Below are 23,621 nucleotides of genomic sequence, written 5' to 3' on the forward strand. Positions count from 1 at the left end.
ATACCCTAATCTTATCTACCGATCACTATAGAACACTGAAGAGATGGAAATAACATGTAGGGTATTGTGACCTCTTGGCAGAAACGGCTGTAAGAAACCGTTCTTTTTCTATCCTATGAATTACTGGTACGTATTATGTAATACACAGTCTTTACATATGTATATATTCTCATAAATGCTTTAGAATAAATGACTAACAGTTAATGTATACTATTTCTGTATCACTTCCATTTTCTTCTTTCTGTATATATATATCATCCTCATCATCATCATCGTTTAACATCTGCTTTCTTTGTTGGCATGGGTTGGACGGTTTGACTGAGGACTGGTGAGCCAGAGGCTGCACCAGGCTCAATCTGATCTGGCAAAGTTTCTACAGCTGGATGCCCTTCCTAACGCCAACCACTCTGAGAGTGTAGTGAGTGCTTTTACATGCCACCGGCACGAGGGCCAGTCAAGGGGTTCTGGCAACGACCACACTCAAATGTTGTTTGTCACGTGCCACCTGCACAGGAGCCAGTCCAGCATCACTGGCAACGATCTCGCTCAAATGTCTTCCTGTGCCACTGGTAATGATCACACTCAAATGGTGCTATTTACATGCCACTGGCACAGAAGCCAGACAGCTGCTCTGGCAATGATCACGCTTGGATGGTGGTCTTAGTGCTCCACTGGTACAGGTGCCATCACGATTTTGCTTTCACTTACCCCAACAGGTCTTCACAAGCTGAGTTTAGTGTTGAATGAAGAGACGTTGGCATGGGTGCCAGTCTACAAATTTAGTTCGATTTCATTTGCCTCAACAGGTCTTCGCAAGCGGAGTGTAGTGTCCAATGAAAGGAATGTTACGTGTAAGTGGGCTGGCTACACCCCTGGTAAAGGCCACGGGTTATGGTCTCACTTGGCTTGCCGGGTCTTCTCACGCACAGCATATTTCCAAAGGTCTCGGTCACAAGTCATTGCCTCGGTGAGGCCTAATGTTTGGAGGTCGAGACATATACATATTTATGTGGCCAGACTGAAACTAACAAAAGATCGAAGAACCTTAGCAAGTTTTTGAGAGAAATTCAAAATGGCATCTAGGTGTTATGCTTGTATTCTTGAGCTCAGGTCTAATGGTGTTAAGGCTTTTGAAGTTATTGTCTCTATTTTTAGGGCCTGCGTGTTTGGTGAGGATGTTGGCTGAATGAAAAATGAGAGGGAACTGGCTGGAATATCTTTGACCATAGGTCTTCCAGATCAGGAGTGACTGGGGGCAAAACCAGGACACACTAGACAATGTAGTCCTAGATACACTGTCTGAATAAAAGAAGATCCTTGGTCAGCTACTGGAACACAATTGATCATATGCTTGCTGGATCAGGACTGACCTGGGGCTAAAGAAGGAAGGACACATTAGACAATGTAGTCCTAGATACACTATGTCTGAATAAAAGACGGGATAGTTATGGTTGGAACACCCTTGATCATAAATCTACTGAATCATGAGAGACCTAGGGCTAAACAATAACAAGGAGAGATACATTGAATAATGTAGTCCTAGATACACTATGTCTGACTAAGATACCTGATGGTCACATTTGGAATTTCGTTGACCATAGGTCTGCTGGATCAGGGTGGAGCTGGAGTTAAAGAAGGACCCATTAGATAATGTAGTCCTAGATACACTATGTCCAAGTAAAAGATACGATGGTCATATCTGGAACGCATTTGGTCATAGGTCTGCTGGACCAGGACTGACCTGGGGCTAAATAACAGTAACAAGAAAAGCCACATGACTTACCTGTGTCCCAGAATATCAACATTGGTCTGTTCTCTCCAAAGTTTTTGTGTGCATCAAATTTCAGTTCCACATTCAAAGGTTTCGACAATTTCGCCACAGGGGCAGGTGCCATGTAGAAGGAGGAATTTAGGAACTCTTGGATTCTTAGAAATGAAACAAGAACATTTAATAATAATGATAATGGTGGTGAACAAGGTATGCCACATGTGCTATATAGCTGATGCCGTGTGCCCCTTTGGCCAACAAAATAGTATGAAATAGCCTGGTTATGGAAAATGGAGAAGGTGAAGATAGTGCCAATTATTGTTGGGTCCTTCGGAACAGTCTCAGAAGGCATCAAGGGGAATATAAAGGAAACTGGAATAGAGTGCCCTGTAGAACTGTTACTAAAGGTTTGTCCCCTTGGCATGGTCAGGAAAGTATTAGAAAGCTGGAAAGAATGGATTGCATGGTACCATAGGCTGCAGGTAGCAAGCCTGCTACTCATGCAAGACTCCAGGAATTCCAGCAAAATCTGAGTTAAAAAGAATAATAACAAGGGCACTCAGAGAGTGGAAACCTCTGCTAAGGCAATTCCAATGTCCTCTTAATGATTAGCCGGAGATGATTTTTAAAATGAGAATATCTGAAATAAACTCGACTGCTCTTGCAAATGAGAATACTAAAAATGAATCTGACTGCTCTCAAAAATTAATTAAAAAACAGGAAAAATAATCCAGAATCCTTGTGCTGTACCAGATTGATCCCAAAATCTAATAAGTCTGTGCTAGTCACAAGGCCAAGTATCCCTGAAAGTTTCATCCAAATCCATCCGGCAGTTTTTGAGATATCTTGTCCATGGACAAACAAACAAACAAACACAACTGAAAACAATACCTCCACCTTAGCGAAGGCAGAGGTAATAATAGTAATCCTTTCTACAATAGGCACAAGGCCTGAAATTTTGTGGGAAGGAGCGAGTTTGTTACATCAACCCCAGTGACTGACTGGTACTTATTTCATTACCTCCAAAAGGACAAAAGGCAAAGTTGACCTCAGCAGAATTTGAACTCAGAATGTAAAGACAGAAGAAATGCTGCTAAGCATTTTGCCTGGCATGCTAATGATTCTGCAATCTCACCACCTTATAATAATAATAATAATAATAATAATAATAATAATAATAATAATCAGTGCGACCATGGGATAGAGAATAGGAAGCCAGACATAGTCTTAATTGAGAAAGAAAGCAAACGATGCTGGATCATAGCTATAGCATGCCCAGCTGACAACAAGGTATGCGATAAGGAAGAAAGAAAAGTCGATAGATATGACAGGTTAGCTTGGGAAGTTAAGTAGTTGTGGTCGATGAAAAAGATAGCAGTAGTACCAATAATTGTTGGAGCCCTGGGAACAGTGAGCAAAAATCTTGAGAAGTATGTGGAACAAATAGGGGCTGCAATAAGGGTGGAGCACTTGCAGAAAACAGCACTGCTTGGAACCACTTGAATACTCCGGAAGGTGCTCAAAAAATAAGAGGTGTTACCTTAGTTCACTGGTAGTGAACAGCTGACACTGCAGTACATCTCCAGCGTGCAAAGGCAATAATAATAATAATAATAATAATAATAATAATAATAATAATAATAATAATAATAATAATAATAATGCAGGATGTTGTGGGAAAAGGGTTGAAAGCGTGACTCACATTGTTAGTGCTTGTGAAAGTCTTGCGCAGAAAAAGTACAAGTACAGACACCACAAGGAAGCCCAAAACCTTCACTGGCTACTATGCCAGAAGTATGGCTATGAGGTAATGGGTGCTTGGTACCAACACACACCAGAGAAGGTAATGGATGAAAAGGGGAAGGCAAAACTCCTAGTCCACTTTAACTTCCAGACAGACAACGTGTTAGAGCACCGAAGGCTGGACATAGTAACCTTTAGGAGGGACAAACAAGAGTGCCTAATAAACGATGTAGCAGTGCCTGGAGATGGAAGAAAAGGACAAGATTGAGGAATATGAAGACCTGAGAATTGAGATTGCCAAGATGTGGCAGCTGTGAGAGTCAAACATAAAGGTTGTCCCTGTTGTTGTCAGAGCATTGGTTTCAAAACTACCCAACCTGAGGAAACATCTGGAAACTTTAGAAATACCCTACAATCTAGGTATATTGCAAAAATCGGTATTATTTGGTACTGAATGCATATTGCGTAAAGTACTGTCTGTCTGAGGTCCTAGTTGTGACTTGACAGAGAGTACAAACCCCTGGTAGACACTACCTTCAATCAAAATTATAAAGATATTGGATACTGTGCGACGTCTTGAATAATAATAATAATAATAATAATAATAATAATAATAATAATAATAATAATAATAATAATAATAATAATAATTATTATTATTATTATTATTATTTTTATTATTATTATAATAAACAACAACAATAATAATAATCATCATCATCATCGTTTAACGTCCGCCTTCCATGCTAGCATGGGTTGGATGATTTGACAGAGGACTGGCGAACCAGGCTCCAATCTGATTTGGCAGAGTTTCTACAGCTGGATGCCCTTCCTAACGCCAACCACTCAGAAAGTGTAGTGGGTGCTTTTACGTCCCACCGGCACGAAGGCCAGTCAGGCGGTACTGGCAATGGCCATGCTCAAAATGGTGTATTTTACGTGCCATCCACACAAGAGCCAGTCCAGCGGCACTGGCAACGAACTTGCTCGAAAGTCTTTACACATGCCACGGGCACATGTGCCAGAAAAGCGAGGCTGGGCACAGGTGCCATCACGATTTCGCTTTCGCTTGCCCCAACAGGTCTTCGCAAGCCGACTTTCATGTCCAATGAAGGAGACGACGTTGGCATGGGTGCCAGTCGTTGAATTTAGTTTGATTTCGATTTCACTTGCCTCAACAGGTAATAATAATAATGAATTCTTTTGTTGGCCACATTGGCTCAAGCTATGAAGGACATTATCAAAGGAGGAGGTACAACACACGAAAGGTAGGGTTTACATCGATGAGTGGGAGACACTACAACACAAAAGCAACACCTGTCGAAACTCACCTGCCCCTCATGAAACGAGATGACTGCTTTTTACTGGTCAAAGGATCATTGATAAAGGATTTATAGGAAACGGATGCTGCTGATCCGAAGCCAGTCTGTAGGTCCTTCGCTGTCAGTTGACCAGTCATGATTCTACCTTCAATACCTGAGGAAGAAAAGAAGAGAATTAGGATTGACGTTTTTATATATAGATGTATACATACATATGCATAGACATATACACATCCTTGTATAGATATACATTCACATATACATAAATACATACAACACTGCCCAAATACCAATCTTGAGAAATTAGGCTTCTCAAAACCAAAAAGGAGAAAGCTAATTCGAAGACTACAGATGCAATCAATCACTGGAACTGTAAAGATCTGTAAAACTTTCCAAAAGTTTATCATTTAAACATATATGAGCATGTCTAGGTATGTAACTATATGCATGAGAATACATAAATAAAACACACACACACACACAAACAAACACACATATATATACATGATGGGCTTCTTTCAGTTTCCATCTACCAAATCCACACACAAGGCTTTGGTCAGCCCGAGGCTTTGGTCAGCCCAAGGCTATAGTAGAAGACACCTGCCCAATGTGCCACACAGTGGGACTGAACCCAGAAGCATGTGGTTGATAAGCAAGCTACTTACGACACAACCACTCCTGCGCCTATTATACATACATACATACATACATATATACATACAAACATATATATATATATATATATATATATATATATATATATATATATATATATATATATATAATGTTAATTCTCTAAATGAAGTATTAACAGTAACTGCACAATAAAGTGAAGTGTATTGCCACTTAAGTGTGGCTGACCCCTAGGGGTGGATGTTACTGTTGCTTTAGCCCCAGGAGGACATCTCCTCCAGCTGGCTTATCGACACACTACTGTGTCCTGTTTGTTTTGCCAAGGGAAGTTATCCCTCTCATCGTGATCGTAGCACGAACGGACCCGGGTTTCAGGGTTATTTCCCTTCGTCAGCGTCCGATAGCTACCGACCTTCGATGAGAGATATAAATTCTTGGCAACCTTATGTATATTTTTCCAGTGAAATTTTTCACTGATATCGAAAAAGTGAAAACAAGCAATGTTGATTCTCTAAATGAAGTATTAACAGTAACTGCACGATAAAGTGAAGTGTATTGCCACTATATATATATATATATATATATATATATATATATATATATATATATTGCCACAATATATATATATATATATATATACTTATATATAAGTACTAGCAACAAAAGCAGTATTACTACCAAGAGGTAATATTTATTTCTACTTAAAGCTGAGAAACGTTAGCACACCAGGGGAAATGCTTAGTGGTAGTTCGTCTGTCTTTATGTTCTGTGTTCAAATTCCACCGAGGTCGACTTTGCCTTTCATCCTTTTGGGGTAGTTGTATGCTGTCAACTTAATGTGACAGTCCCCTGAAGGGAATAATACTACTGTTGGTTAGACCTAGGAAGCTGTACCACTTCCCATCGGCCTTGACACATTTCCTGTGTCCTTATGGAAATGTGTCAAGGCTGACAGGAGGCGGTGCAGCTAGTATTATTCCCTTCAGGGGACTGTCACATTAAGTTGACAGCATACAACAATTTCATTGTATCACTACCGCATAAATCTCTCTGAGAGATTTAGAAATGTATTATTTCTAAATCCTTTTGGGGGTCGATAAATTAAGTACTAGTTGCGCACTGGGGTCAATCTAATCGACTGGCCCCAGCCCTTAAAATTTCGGGCCTTGTGCCTAGAGTAGAAAAGAATATTCATTTCTACTTAAACATGGATGTTCTGTAAGAATAAACTTTGCTGCAGTAAATACCATGAGAGAAACTGCCATATTGGCCTTTGGTGCAAAATGCACTCTTGTTTATATTGCTAGCAGAGGGATAAATTCCCACCAACTCCACCATCAGATCATGTGATTTTGACCTTCCTATATATATACACACACACGTGCACAAAGAAGAAAAAGCTTCAAAATATCCACACAAATCTCATGTCATATCATGAGATGAACAACCAAACCTGCTTTTTGCACCCAATTTCAGAACTACAATAAACATCACTAACTATTTTTATATAACTTCAAAATAATGACAGACCTTTCCCAAATAATTAGTGACATTGTTAACAACAACATAATTACATTAGAAGCAAGAAACAAGGAGTGTTGTTAATTACAAAGCCATATCAATTAAAACTCAATATTCTCATCTCATTTGGTATTTGTTTTCTTTGTTTTGTGACAAAGAAAGTGGGCTTCAGGAATTTAGCGATGACTGGAAAGATTGGAGGGAAAAGAAGTAGAGGGAGAAAAAGGATGGTGTTGGTGTCAAGCATGATGAATTGGTCGGAAGAAAGAGGCAGGAAGTGAAACTGTTGCAGGAAAGCAGAGAACTGTGCCAGGGCACGAGCTTCTATGTCCTACATTCTGAATATGGCATCTATGTATCTATACTATAAAAGGCAAATCTACTCTGTGTGTGTGTATGTTTAAAATTCATACATTTACACAATTCCAAATTTCTTCGATTAAACAATCGCAATTAATATTCTAAATACAATAAGTTAGGTCACTGCGTCATTTTTTCACTCCAAAAATTTCCTAATAATGAATAAAATCCGTAAAACTACAGAAGTAAACATTTTCTCCCTAATAAAATCTAATTTCCTCTTTCTAATACAAATCCTTTCAACTCCTACTTCCTCTTATGAACCTTTACGAAAAATCAAACAACAAATACAAAAAGAAAGGAAGGAGAAAAAGAAAACTATCAAAACTGAAACAATCACATTTCGATACTGTAATGACAGATACATACAAAATTACTTTGCCCCTCTAAAATTAACTATTTCTATTCCTCTTACACATCGTTTCAATTGCTACTTTCTTTTACGAACGATCCAAGAAAAAAGACAAAGAAACGAAGGGGAGTGAGAGTCAAATAAACAGACACACTGCCAATCATACGTAAATACACACATATATATGTACCTATGGTTACCAATGACCTCATTCTAATTGGCAGGAATTATAAGTTTACTTTCCATTTCTTACACCGTCACCAGCGAGACATGTTTCTCAAATACGATCAACAAACATTTATTCCCTACAAACTGTGAGTTTTTTTAAAAAATCTTTTCGTAAATCTTCAGATTAACACCCGCATCATTACCTACCAAACCCTAACACTGTAGTGAAAATCGTACGGGTAAACTGAATTTTTTTAATATCTTTCTTAAAACGCATTTAATTACTACCATATATAGACACAGAATACACATTAATACACACATACATACAAATACCTGTCATTTTAAAAATTTAGTGTGTGTGTATGTTGCCTCTCTTAATATATAATGCTGAAGTTCTGTACTTACTAACATTTTTTTATTTAGTGTGTGTGTGTTGCCCATATATATATACACTTAAGATTTAGTTGGGTTGGGAGTTTGATCTGCAGAGGTCATTATTATTATTATTCAGATTAACACCCGCACCATTTTCACTAAGGTGTTAGGGTTACGGTTTTGGGGTCAGGGTTACGATGAGGGTTAGTCTTACGGTTACGGTTTTAGGGTTACGTGATCGTGTGGGTGTTAATCTGAAAAATCACCGAAATGTGAAAACTATCGACCCTCCCATCTATTATAACTTTTGTTGTTCTGTTTAATATGTACATAGATTATGCCTCCAAAGAAGAGAGCTTGCTGGGGAAAGAAAGAAACCGGTTCAAAAAGACAGCAACAGACTGCAGCAATTCACCACATTCCAGAAGTTACTTTGAACATAATGCAAAACGGTGCATCATCATCTACTGCCCAATCTGATAGAATTCTGGCAGAACTGTGTAGCAACAGATCGCCAGCAATTGCTTCATCACAAATTGCCGTCCTAGCAGCTCCTGCGAAAAGGAATTAACTTGCTATCTATAATCAAGGCAGCGCAAAAAGTTGTTTTGCACAAGCATTTGTATAGCCAATTAGACGGATGAAATTTACGTACACTTAATAATGTTACACAAAACAGCCTTCAGACTTTCCCTATTAATTTCGTCTTTTGAATTATGAACATATTTACATTATAAGGGTTTTTTCATTGTAAGGCTTTCTTTTTTAGTTGATTTTCACCTAGCAAGACTTATCGTAGATGGTGTAATAAGTCACACCCGGACAACGTCGGGTTATACTGCTAGTCTATACTATAAAAGGCAAATCTACTCTGTGTGTGTGTATGTTTAAAATTCATACACAATTCAAAATTTCTTCTATTAAACAATCGCAATTAATATTCTAAATACAATAAGTTAGGTCACTGCATCATTTTTTCATTCCAAAAATTTCCTAATAATGAATAACATCCGTAAAACTACAGAAGTAAACATTTTCTCCCTAATAAAATCTAATTTCCTCTTTCTAATACAAATCCTTTCAACTCCTACTTCCTCTCATGAACCTTTACGAAAACTCCAACAACAAATACAAAAAGAAAGGAAGGAGAAAAAGAAAACTATCAAAACTGAAACAATCACATTTCGATACTGTAATGACAGATACTAAAAACTACATACAAAATTACTTTGTCCCTCTAAAACTATTTCTATTCCTCTTACACATCGTTTCAATTGCTACTTTCTCTTATGAACGTTTACGAATGGTCCAAGAAAAAAGACAAAGAAATGAAGGGGAGTGAGTGTCAAATAAACAGACACACTGCCAATCATACGTAAATATACACATATATATGTACCTATGGTTACCAATGACCTCATTCTAATTGGAGGGAATTATAAGTTTACTTTCCATTTCTAACACCGTCATTTACCAGCGAGACATCTTACTCAAATACGATCAACAAACATTTATTCCCTACAAACTGTGAGTTTTTCTTGAAAATCTTTTCGTAAATCTTCAGATTAACACCCGCATCATTGCCTACCTAACCCTAACAAACCCTAACCCGGTACTACTAAAGCAGCACGGTCCCGAACGCGCAGTCGCGCGTCCGCGCTAGCTAGTCGTGAGTGGTCGATCCTAACCCTAACCACGTATTCATTTGCACACGCGGGTTAGGGATAGGTTTAGGGTTAGGGACAGGGTTAGGGTTAGGGTTAGGGCTAGGGATAGGGTTAGGGTTAGGGTTGACCACTCAAGACCAGCTAGCGCGGACGCGTGAATGCGCGTTCGGAACCGTGCTGCTTTAGTAGTACCCACTAACCCTAACACTGTAGTGAAAATCGTACGGGTGTTAATCTGAAAATTTAACAATCTTTTTTAAAACACTTTTACTTACTAACATCTTTTTTATTTAGTGTGTGTGTTGCCCATATATATATACACTTAAGACTTAGTTGTGGGTTGGGAGTTTGATCGGCAGAGGTCATTATTATTATTATTTATTTATTATTATTATTATTTTGAATTTTTCCCACAACGGCGGCTTCGGGCAGGTGGAGAATAGTCGATTATATTGATCCCTGTGTTCAACTGGTACTTATTTTTTACACCCCGAAAGGATGAAAGGCAAGGTCAACTTCGGCGGAATTTGAACTCACACACTCATACATAAAAATATCTGTCATTCTCTTCCAAATACGATCGACAGTCAAACATTTATTCCTTACAAACTGAATTTTTTAAATATCTTTCTTAAAACGCATTTAATTACTACCATATATAGACACAGAATACACATTGATACACACATAAATACAAATACCTGTCATTTTTAAAATTTAGTGTGTGTGTATGTTGCCCATCTTAATATATAATGCTGAAGTTCTGTACTTACTAACATTTTTTTATTTAGTGTGTATGTGTGTGTGTGTTGCCCATATATATATATACACTTGAGACTTAGTTGGGTTTTTATATAGATCCGCACCCGGTGGAAAAATTGAAAAAAAAATAGTGTAGTAGTTGAAGTGCACCGTATATTGAACAAATATGAAAGAAAAATGCGCGCTGCGAAAGGGAGGGGGGAATATGTTCGAGAAAGACGATGAGAAAAATTTTCTGCAATGACAACTTTGACTTTTCCATAAAAGTCTTCGTCCTTATAGAAATGCTTTCCCTTCAATTTCTGCACCGCCACACAAATCCATCCAGCGATCTGGCCTTCTTCAAAGTCATATCGTGTGTGCAATCACACGTTTTACTAGTTGTCGCTGTTCAAATGATTCTCTTTTAGGGTTGGGCACACCGTTGGAATCATGGTCAAATGAATGCCTTCGTCGCAAAAATTCCTTTTGTTCGCAAAACACAAGGAATTTTGTGTCAAAAACATTCATTTGACCATGATTCCAACGGTCAAACTGTTCCCTTTTGCGCACGTGTGCCTAATCCTAAAAGAGAATTGTATGAAAAACATTTCTATAATGGCGCAGGAGTGGCTGCGTTGTAAGTAGCTTCCCAACCACATAGTTCCGGGTTCAGTCCCACTGCGAGGCACCTTGGGCAAGTGTCTTCTACTATAGCCTCAGGCCGACCAAAGCCTTGTGAGTGGATTTGGTAGACGGAAACTGAAAGAAATCCGTCGTATATATGTGTGTGTATGTTTGTTCCCCCACCATCGCTTGACAACCGATGCTGGTGTGTTTACGCCCCCGTAACTTAGCGTCTGGCAGAACTGTGTAGCAACAGATCGCCAACAATTGCTTCATCACAAATTGCCGTCCTAGCAGCTCCTGCGAAAAGGAATTACCTTGCTATCTATAATCAAGGCAGCGCAAAAAGTTGTTTTGCACAAGCATTTGTATAGCCAATTAGATGGATGAAATTTACGTACACTTAATAATGTTACACAAAACAGCCTTCAGACTTTCCCTATTAATTTCGTCTTTTGAATTATGAACATATTTACATCATAAGGGTTTTTTCATTGTAAGGCTTTCTTTTTTAGTTGATTTTCACCTAGCAAGACTTATCGTAGATGGTGTAATAAGTCACACCCGGACAACGTCGGGTTGTACTGCTAGTCTATACTATAAAAAGCAAATCTACTCTGTGTGTGTGTATGTTTAAAATTCATACATTTACACAATTCAAAATTTCTTCTATTAAACAATCGCAATTAATATTCTAAATACAATAAATTAGGTCACTGCATCATTTTTTCATTCCAAAAATTTCCTAATAATGAATAACATCCGTAAAACTACAGAAGTAAACATTTTCTCCCTAATAAAATCTAATTTCCTCTTTCTAATACAAATCCTTTCAACTCCTACTTCCTCCAACAACAAATACAAAAAGAAAGGAAGGAGAAAAAGAAAACTATCAAAACTGAAACAATCACATTTCGATACTGTAATGACAGATACTAAAAACTACATACAAAATTACTTTGTCCCTCTAAAATTAACTATTTCTATTCCTCTTACACATCGTTTCAATTGCTACTTTCTCTTATGAACGCTTACGAATGATCCAAGAAAAAAGACAAAGAAACAAAGGGGAGTGAGTGTCAAATAAACAGACACGCTGCCAATCATACGTAAATACACACATATATATGTACCTATGGTTACCAATGACCTCATTCTAATTGGTGGGTATTATAAGTTTACTTTCCATTTCTAACACCGTCATTTACCAGCGAGACATCTTACTCAAATACGATCAACAAACATTTATTCCCTACAAACTGCGAGTTTTTTTTGAAAATCTTTTCGTAAATCTTGAGATAAACACCCGCATCATTACCTACCTAACCCTAACAAACCCTAACACTGTAGTGAAAATCGTACGGGTGTTAATCTGAAAATTTAACAATCTTTTTTAAAACACTTTTACTTACTAACATCTTTTTTATTTAGTGTGCGTGTTGCCCATATATATATACATTTACGTACGATTAATAATGTTACGCAAAACAGCCTTCAGACTTCCCCTATTAATTTCGTCTTTTGAATTATGAACATATTTACATCATAGGGGTTTTTTCATTGTAAGGCTTTCTTTTTTAGTTGATTTTCACCTAGCAAGACTTACCGTAGGTGGCGTAATAAGTCACACCCAGACAACGTCGGGTTATACTGCTAGTATATTTATAAATTTGACTCAGACTCGTTTTTTTTCTCTCCATCTTTTTTCTTTCCTCTTCTCTCCTTTTAAAACATCAAAAACTTCTTCCATTTTTACTGAGGATTAACTTTGATACATCTTGTTTGTTGTTCGCTTGCGTTGTCTTCATATTTTTTGATTTTATATATATATATATATACACAACCATGCCTGCAAATATATATATGTGTGTGTGTGTAGGTGGATAAGTGGCTGTGGTAAGAAGCTTGCTTCCCAACCACATGGTCCTGGGTTCAGTCCCACTGTGTGGAATGTTGCATAAATATTCTCTTCTACTACAGCCACCGGTGGACCAAAGCCTTGTGAGTTGATTTGGTAGATGGAAACTGAAAGAAGCCCATCATATATATATACATATATATATATATATGTTTATGTATGTGTGTGTGTGTTTGTCTCCCACCACTGCTTGACGACTGGCATTGGTGGGTTTACATCCCCATAACTTGGCAGTTTGGTAAAAAAGTTGTTGGGCAAAACTGGAATAATGCAAGAAGCTATAAACAAGCATTACCATCATGCAAGTGATCTTCTTTGATTCCAGTCTTCCATAGAAACCACATCTGTCCATGGGGGAAATATTACCTTACTTGGAATCTGACCCATGCAAGCATAGAAAAGTGGACATAACAAAGAATAAGGATGAAGTTCTATATACACTGCATTTCTTCATTGTTCCATTGTTGAATTGAGGTGTGTGACTCAGTTGTAAAGTGTTGTACTCGTCATCATGAGATTGTGATTTCAATTCCTGAACCGGGCAGTACGATGTGTTCTTGAGCAAAACACTTTATTTCACGTCACTCCAGTCAAGCTTCTTTCAGTTTCCATCTACCGAATCCACTCACCAGACAAAAGTCAGCCACCTGGAGTTACGGTGGAACTGAACCCATGGCTACATGGTTGAGAAGCAAGCTACTTATCCATGCAGCCATGCATGCACCTGATAACCAATTCATTTAGGAATTATCATACCTGTTTAGTTCATGAGATGACTACGGTAATCTTTCCATGTTGAAACAATCATCCTAGTCATCATTATCATCATCTTCATTGTCGTCATCACCATCGTCATCATCATCGTCATCTCTGTCATCATTGTCATCATCATCATACTGTCATCATTATTGTCATCATCATCATCACCATCATTGTTGTCATCATCACTGTCATCATTAGCATCATCATCATCATCATCGTCATCGTCATTGTCCTCATAGCCATCATCATCATCGTTGTTGTCGTCCACCACCTCCTCCTCCTCCTTATCATCATCTCTGTCATTTTCATCATCATCACCATCATCATCTCAGTCATCTTCATCATCATCACCACTACCACCCTCATCATTTCAATGTCCTGTTTTCTTAGCCCCCACCCCCTAAACGGGCCAGACAGAAACAAGTAAAAGATATATAATAAAATAATAAAAAAGACGTTTATAATTAATTACCTTCCAGCTTGAGTTTAATTCCATGCTGACTTTTTCTTCCTGGTTTTCCACCACCACTCAGGTCGATGGTTCTAGTCACAGAAGTGTTGAAACTCTCTATTGCATCAGTTTTTCCTGTTGTAAATAAAGGGAGGGGGGCATCATTAAAATATATTAGAATGTGTCTGTTCAATTAACATGCTTAAATATGTGTATAATTGTTTTCTTTACACACACACACATACATACATGTGCACACACATGCACACACAAATACATACATGTGTGTGTATGTATGTTTGTGTGTGTGTGTGTGTGTGTGTGTGTGAATATTTTCTTTTATTCTTTTAATTGTTGCAGACATTTGACTGCGGCCATGCTGGAGCACTGTCTTTAGTTGAACAAAATCAACCCAAGGACTTATTCTTTGTAGGCCTAGTATTTATTTCATCTGTCTCTTTTGCCGAACCGCTAAGTTATGGGGATGTAAACACAAGCATATGCATATATGTAGGCGCAGGAGTGGCTGTGTGGTAAGTAGCTTGCTTACCAACCACATGGTTCCAGGTTCAGTCCCACTGTGTGGAACCTTGGGTAAGTGTCTTCTACTATAGCCTTGGGCCAACCAAAGCCTTGTGAGTGGATTTGGTATATGGAAACTGAAAGAAGCCCGTCGTATATATGTATATATATATATATATATATATCATCATCATTTAACGTCCGCTTACCATGCTAGCATGGGTTGGACGATTTGACTGAGGACTGGCGAACCAGATGGCTACACCAGGCTCCAATCTCATCTGGCAGAGTTTCTACTGCCGGATGCCCTTCCTAACGCCAACCACTCTGAGAGTGCAGTGGGTACTTTTACGTGCCACCGGCACGAGGGCCAGTCACGCAGTACTGGCAACAGCCATGCTCAAAAAAGTGTTTTTTACATGCCCCCTGCATGGGAGCCAGTCCAATGGCACTGGCAATGACCTCGATTGAATGATTTTCTAACGTGCCACCAGCACAAGTGCTAGAAGGTGATGCTGGTAACGATTACGCTCAAATGGTGCTATTTACGTTCCACTGGCACGGAAGCCAGACAGCTGCTCTGGCAATGATCACGCTCAGACGGTGCTGTTAGTGCTCCACTGGTACAGGTGCCAGTCATCGAATATGGTTCAATTACAATTTCGATTTCACTTGCCCCAACAGGTCTTCGCAAGCAGAGTTTTGTGTCCAATGAAGGAGAGGTTGGCATGGGTGCCAGTCATTGAATTTGGTTTGATGTCGATTTCACTTGCCTCAACAGGTCTTCGCAAGCAGAGTTTTGCGTCCAATAAAGTAAACATATGAATAAGTGAGTGGAGGCACAATGGCCCAGTGGTTAGGGCAGCGGACTCGCGGTCATAGAATCGCGGTTTCGATTCCCAGACCGGGTGTTGTGAGTGTTTATTGAGCGAAAACACCTAAAGCTCCACGAGGCTCTGGCAGGGGATGGTGGCGAACCCTGCTGTACTCTTCCACCACAACATTCTCTCACTCTTACTTCCCGTTTCTGTTGTGCCGGTAATTCAAAGGGTCAGCCTTGTCACATTCTGTGTCACGCTGAATATCCCTGAGAACTACGTTAAGGGTACACGTGTCTGTGGAGTGCTCAGCCACTTGCACGTTAATTTCACGAGCAGGCTGTTCCGTTAATCGGATCAACTGGAACCCTCGACGTCGTAAGCGATGGAGTGCCAACAACAATGAATAAGTGAGCTGGCTACACTCTTGGCAGAGGCCACGGGTTATAGTCTCACTTGGCTTGCCGGGTCTTCTCATGCACTGCATATTTCCAAAGGTCCCAGTCACTAGTCATTGCCTCAGTGAGGCCTAATGTTCGAAGGTTGTGCATCACCACCTCATTCCAGGTCTTCCTGGGTCTACCTCTTCCACAGGTTCCCTCAACCGCTAGGGTGTATGTATATATGTGTGTGTGTGTGTGTGTGTGTATTTGTGTGCCGGTGTTTGTCCCCTAAAACTTCACTTGACAACTGATGCTGGTATGTTTATGTCCCCATAACTTAGCAGTTCAGCAAAGAGCCCGATAGGACAAGTACTAGGCTTACAAAGAATAAGTTCTGGGGTCGATGTGTTTGACTAAAGGCAGTGCTCCAGCATGACTGCAGTCAAATGACTGAAACAAATAAAAGAATAAAAAAGTAAAAGAATTTATATATATATGATGGGCTTCTTTCAGTTTCCATCCACAAAATCCACTCACAAAGTTTTAGTTGGCCCAAGGCTATAGTAGAAGACACTTGCCCAAAATACCATGTAGTGGGACTGAACCCAGAACCATGTGATTGGGAAGCAAGCTTTTCAACACACAGCTACGCCTGGACCTATCCACACATCATAGTTTAATATCAAATTTCACTCCCCTAAAAATGGATGAATTGAAAGTGCATATTTAAGATGTGGTGCGAGAGTTTAAGAATGGAAGAAATGCTACTAAAACAGCTCAGAAAATATGCAATGTTTCTGGCGAAGGTGTCATTATTGACTGGCAAGTGTAAAATTGGTTTTCAAAGTTTTGTTCCAGAGACTTGTCATTGAGAGATCAACTCAGACCAGGACGCTCATTAACCTTTGATCAAAATGCTTTAAGAGAATTAGTGGATTTCAGTCCTCGTAAAAATATTCAGGAATTAACAATTGACCTCAACACATCTCCTGCCACTTATAAAAGATAAGAAAAACCTGCAAGCTGGGTTCTTGGGTTCCTACACACTCTGAGTGAGAAGAATAGGGAAGGTTGCTAGTCCATAGCAAGAAGTCTTCATTCAAGGCAGAGAAATGACCCGTTTCTTGATAATATCATTACAGGTAATGAAAAATGGATCTTTTATGACCATGTTCAATGCGAAAGGCAGTGGATTGACAAAGATAAATCTCCATAGATAATACAGGCACTCCCCATCTGGGAATTGAGAAGAAGAAGAAGAAGAAGAAGAAAAAGAAGAAGAAGAAGAAAAGAAAAAGAAGAAGAAGAAGAAATGAAATATCGACTTACTAGTGATACAAGTAGGTGGTAGATTGATAGGTGCAGCCAGATGAGATTTGCTGACCGCATACAAGCTGTAGTGGAGACATCGCCCTGGTTCCATCTGGAAAACTGATGACTTTTTGGTCTCTTCAATTGACTGGTCATTTGTCCAGTTCCGTTTAGCCATCATTGATATAGACATAGAGTCATTGCCTGAAGCACCATCCATAAACAACTGACCGTTGATCAAGGAGACCTTCTTACTTTTGCCGGTACCAATCTTGATTCGAGGAAATATGTCAGATTGACCAGAAGATGATCCTATCTCCCATTCTGGATGTTAAAAACAAAGAGAATTTTAACACATTGATATGTGTATGTATGTATGTGTGTATGTATGTATGTATGTATGTATGTATGTATGTAGGCAAATAATAAATAAAAGCAAAAATTAAAAAAATAAAAGTCAAACAGATGTACACAGTGAATGTATAAGGCTGACACTCAGTTTAAGATAGGACAAAAAATGTGTGTGGGGTGGGTGGGTGTAGGTTTTAAGCCTGGTTCTTTGTCAGAAAGAGGAAAGGACTAGAGAGAAGGAAAAGAATAGTCTGAGAAAAGTACATGTGTGGTTACATGGCTGAAGTAAATATGTGGTCTAATCCATAAGCATCCGGACCGTTGCCATAGTAATGAAGCTGAAGCAGGCAGAGTGAAGCCACTTGGCAGAGTTTTAACGTTTTAGCTCACTTCTGCTGGTTACAGCAGTGCTTGGAAGGAAGGTGTGTAGCATGTGATCATTGCATTGACCATGACAGAGAAAGTTGAGCAGAGAATCTGCATCAAATTTTGCCAAAAGCTTGGTGATACCTGCTCAGAGGACTATGCAAAGTTTACAAAACGTTTTCATTGTTCTCAACAAGAAACCCAGAGTGTCTTTTTGGTCAGCTGAAATCAGTTTTGGCACAAGCTTGGCAGACACGCGTCTCATACCCAAATCTTCAGTAATAATGGACTGATCTGAACCGTAATTAATCTCCACATCCTCTGATAATTCATGGTTGATGATTCGATAATTTCTCCTCACAGCCACATGCACATGTAGTATTTTTCTCAGTTCTGCTGGCTGCAGGTCTCCCACAACGTTCGTCAATATCAACATTTTTCAGCTATCTTAGAAACGTCTGAACCACTCGTACACTTGTGTGTGGCTCATACACTCCTCTCCATACACTTTCAGCAACTTTGCGTAGGCCCCTGAGCAGGTATCACCATGACAACTTTCTCAGTCATGGTCAATGTGATGATCACATGCTACACACCTTCCTTCCAAGCACTGCTGTAAACTGCAGAAGTGAACTAGAACTTGGTGTGCATGCACAGCAGAGTTCAAGGTCAATCTTTGCCAAGTGGCTTCACTCTGCATGCTTTAGCTTCATTACTATGGCAACAGTCCGGATACTTATTGATCAGACCTCATATATCATCATTGTTTAACATTCGTCTTCCATGCATACATGGGTAGGACGGTCAACAGGAGCCAGCTGGACAGAAGACTACCCCAGGCTACTGTGTCTGTTTTTGCAGGGTTTTTGCACGGTTTTTGCAGCTGGATGCCCTTCCTAACACCAACCACTCTAGGGACTAGACTCAGTGCTTTTTACGTGGCACCAGCACAGGTGAGGTCAGTTTAGGCATGATTTTTACAGATGGATTCCCTTCTAAATGCCAACCACTTTACAAAGTGGACTGGATGCTTTCCTACGTGGCACCAGCACTAGCAGGGTCACAAAGTAACTTGCAAGACAAGGAATTCTGAGAGGGGCAGGTGCATTGGAAGAGGTGATCTGGTGTTTTATATATATATAAAACACAAGGGATAAATTATTTCCAGCCAAGGAGAACTGCTTGACAATTGCAAAGAAGCCCTTCAAACAAGCTGACGCATCCTGTTGAGTGGAGAATGATCTGGTTTTTCTTAGATGAAAAGAACTTCTGTCAGGACCAGTTTCACAACACTCAGAACAAGAGGTAGCTTGCCTACAACCCATGACATGTCCCACATATCTTGAAAACCAAGTTCTCCCCAAAACTGTGATGACTTTTTGGGGTGTCTCCAGAGAGTGTGACTACATGCCACCCCACATCTTTGAATAGGGCCAATTCAGATGACAATGTGAAGCTGATGGAGACTGTAGTCAAAACCTGGTTGGAGAGGATGACTGCTGGAATGTCGTATGTGTGACAGCAGGATTCGGGCCCCTTATTGTACCTCTGGAAAGAGTTGGAAGTGGGTGTCAGAAAGTTTCTATGACTTCACAAGCCCAAATTTATGGCTTCCTAACCCTCCATCCCCACCTTGATTGTAACTCCATGGATTACTATGTGTGGGCCACAGTTAAGAAACACACCAAAGACTATGCCTGTGGTGACCAAGATCAATGAGGTGCTCATAGATCTTCCTGGAGCCACGGTGAGGAATGTGTGTGTGTGTGTGTATGTGTGTGTGTGTGTGTTTACGTATATACGTATGTATGCAAGCATGTATGCTTGTATATATATGTTTATGTGCTTGTGCATATATGGAAAATATGTTGTCTATTGACTTTTTATATATGCTAGGCCACTGATAGTGAAAGTTCTAAAATTTCACTACCCTATATTTTATGAATATATATATATATATATATATATATATATATATATATATATCTGTTTTATCTCATTGTTACTTTTCTTCCTGTTACTAAGTACTGGAAATAACTATCAAAATAAAATAAGACACTATGTCAAATTCCAGAAATGATTACATCAAGTGACTCTGTTGTTGTTACATTTGTGATCTATAAGTATCTAGTTGCGGTCAGATGTGTTCTGAGTTCAAACTGTGTGAAAGTTGGAATTTTGCTTTTTTTTTTTTTTCCTTCTTGTTATTATATTTGTCCTGATTTCATTTCATTTGTTTCGATTCCCCCCCCCCCCACTTCCTGACACACCCCCACCCAACATCTCTTCTCTCTTCTCCTTAACCCCAGCAAAACAGAATTGTGAATTTGCATCTATTGTTGAAGAACAATATTACTGCTGCTACTACAATTCCTCCTGCCACCATCATTACTACTACTACTACTACTACTACTACTACTACTACTACCACTACTACCATCACTACTACTACCACTATGCTTACGTCACCGTCACCACCACCATCACAAGTACCAGTACTACTATTATCACCATTATTACCACTACTACTACCACTGTCACCACCACCACCACCTCCACCACCACAACTACTACTACCGTCATCACCAACACCACCACCACCACTACTACCATGACCACAACCACCACAAAAACAACTGTCATCACTACTACTACTACTACTACTACTACAACCACTATCACTACTACTACCACTATGTCTACATCACCACCACCACTAAAACAACAACTGCCATACTACCACTACAACTACCAGCACCACCACCACTACTACTGTTATCACCATTATTACCACTACTACTACCGTCACCACCACCACCACCACTACTACTACTACTATCACCATTATTACCACTATTACTACCACCGTCACCACCACCACCACCACTACTACCATGACCACAAAAACAACAACTGTCATCACTACTACTACTACTACCACCACCACCACCACCACCACTGCCACTCCTACTACAACCACTAATGGTGATAGCAGTTTCCTCATGTGCAAAGATCCTGTCGACACACCCTCAAGTGGTTATTGAAGATTAATCCTTGATGTTGCAATGTTTCTGTTCCTTCCTCCGCTTTTACAAAGTGAGATCTCACTCGCAGCAATCCGGTTCCGCTCTTCTAGACTCAGTGAACCACGACAGCCATGGTAACTGGTGAGTGGTTGGAATTTTTAACCACTGGAGTGGCCCTCTCCAAGGTGAATTGCCTTACAGGGTTGGGGAATGCCACCCATCAGGAACCTTAACACTGGAGTGACACTCTCAAAGATGTATTATCTTACAGGGCTCCAGAGCGCCACCAATTAGGGTTTTTAAACTCTTACAGGATTGGAGAGCACCACCCATCAGATTTTTAACTTTGAAGTGGCACTCTCAAACAGGGATTGTCTCACAGGGCTGGAGAGCACCAGCCATCAGGTTTTTAACTTTGGAGTGGCGCCTTCAAAGATGGATTGTCTTACACGATTGGAGAGCACCAGTTATCAGGTTTTTAAACATTGGAGTGGCCCCGTCAAAGATGGATTCTCTTACAGGGTTCCAAAGCATCACCCATCAGGTTTTTTCTTACCCCTCTCAATGACAGATGGTCTCACAGGGCTCCAAATCCCCATCCATCAGATATGTTAACACTGGATTGGCCCTTCCAAGATGAATTGCCTTACAGGGCTGGAGAGCACCACCCATCCCTGGAGTTGCTGAAAGGGAGTCAAGGAGGGCACCAGACCTCATAACGGCCTCTACTCCTTGATTTGTTGTTGGGGTTGAATCTTGAAACCCTTAAGCTTTTCCTTTCTCAAGGGACTCACAAGGCAGTTAGGGTTTGTGCTGAAAGTTTCTTCCCCAATAAGCTAATTAACCCATAGCTGGGGCCCTAACGAGTATTACTGCTCTGGGTCAGAGTAGATCTGACAACAATAAGAGGTGCTTCCACAATCCTCAAAACCTTGGAAGTCCTGAACCAGGGCCCTGCTACCTGGATGCAATTTAATGCATCCAGGTAGCAGGATATATATATCATCAGCATCATCAACATCATCATTATCATTTAATGTCTGCCTCCTATGCTGGCAAGGGGTTGGACAATTTGACAGGAGTTGGCCAGACAGGAGCCTACACCAGGTTTTTTCTTACCACCAACACCACTACAACCACCACCACCACCACCACGACTACCACCACCATCAACACCACTACAACCACCACGACCACCACCACCATCGCCACCACCACCACGACTACCACCACCACCACTACTGTTATGACAATGACAACGATGATGACAGCAACTACTACAAGCATTACTACCATCACGACTCCTTTCCTCTCACCCTTCTCTACTTCTCCTCCTCCTCGCTTCCTTCTCATCACCATCTTCATCACCACCACAGACATCGCCATCATCTGCCTCCACCACCACCACCGTCATCATCATCATCATCATCATCATCACCATCAGAACAAGCAAACTGAACTAGCTGTCCATTCTTTTTCGGCTTCATCCCTTACCGTAGAAAGCTATTTCCTTCGGTCCTCCTGACCAGTTGATTTCAATGTGGTTGCTGTCTTCAAGCAGACTGGCTGGTTCTCCATCGGAGAAACTCTTGTAGGTTCCCACCGGTTTTGACAAGATATTCTTCACGACAGGCGGATCTGTATCTATTGTAATGTTGCAGGACATGTTAGCTTTCAGGCCAGCATTATTGGTTGCTATGACAACGACATAGTAAGTATGTTTTGTTTGTAACAGGTGTTCAAGCCCATTCAGAGCACGTTTCTTTCTCAAATCTCGTTGCCCTTTCTTCTTTACATCTTTTTCTTTCTCAATGTATACGTCTGTAACCCCAGGTTTCGTACCGATGCCCATTGAGTAATCGATGATTTCACCAACGTCTTCCTCACATTCCCAATAAGCGCCGACAGATTTGGTGGTTCCTTGGTAGTCTGAAGGTTCGTCCATTGAATACGAAGGGTCAATACAGGTAACAGATTGAAATTTTGGTGGAGTTAGGTCGACCATGATCCCTTTGGATACACCCACTATTTCTTGACCAGCGTAGTTGACTGCTTTCACTTGGAGGTAATATGATACCAAATTGTCGGACTTTTTCAGGCTACTTGAACTCGATAAAGTTCCATTTGGTGGAGCATTAAAAGATGAAGGGGTCAAATTGAGACCTGTCAAATTGAAGTGAATGACATTAAATCCGTTGCGTTGGGATTCGGTGTTTGAACAGTTTCTATCACAGCCAATTGTACAAGGAGACAGGCAGGGTTTACAAAACCTTGAGTGTAGCTTGTAAGGCATTATTTTTGAAACATCTGCTGTTGGTTTATCTGAGAGACCCAACCAAATTTCATGAATTCCACTATCACCATCGAAGAATGCTGATCCATATTTGCAGAGTTTTTCAGTCTGAAATAGAAAAAAATATAAATAGAAACATT

General features: G+C 40.0%; 1 protein-coding gene across 1 annotated transcript in view; it reads right to left on the reverse strand.

Annotated features, from left to right (window-relative positions):
- LOC106878080 (uncharacterized) overlaps positions 1–23,621 on the reverse strand; it is a 217,030-nt gene that overhangs the window by 15,419 nt on the left and 177,990 nt on the right. Inside the window, exons 42-46 of the mRNA XM_089342991.1 lie at positions 22,683–23,589; positions 17,464–17,769; positions 14,433–14,546; positions 4,843–4,987; positions 1,784–1,926 (exon numbers count right to left, since the gene is read on the reverse strand). Coding sequence (XP_089199117.1) covers positions 1,784–1,926; positions 4,843–4,987; positions 14,433–14,546; positions 17,464–17,769; positions 22,683–23,589 — 1,615 coding nt within the window. The remainder of the gene's footprint in view (positions 1–1,783; positions 1,927–4,842; positions 4,988–14,432; positions 14,547–17,463; positions 17,770–22,682; positions 23,590–23,621) is intronic.

The sequence above is a fragment of the Octopus bimaculoides genome, chromosome 26, assembly GCF_046866305.1.
Source record: "Octopus bimaculoides isolate indiv1 chromosome 26, ASM4686630v1, whole genome shotgun sequence".
Classification (NCBI taxonomy): Eukaryota; Metazoa; Mollusca; class Cephalopoda; order Octopoda; family Octopodidae; genus Octopus; species Octopus bimaculoides.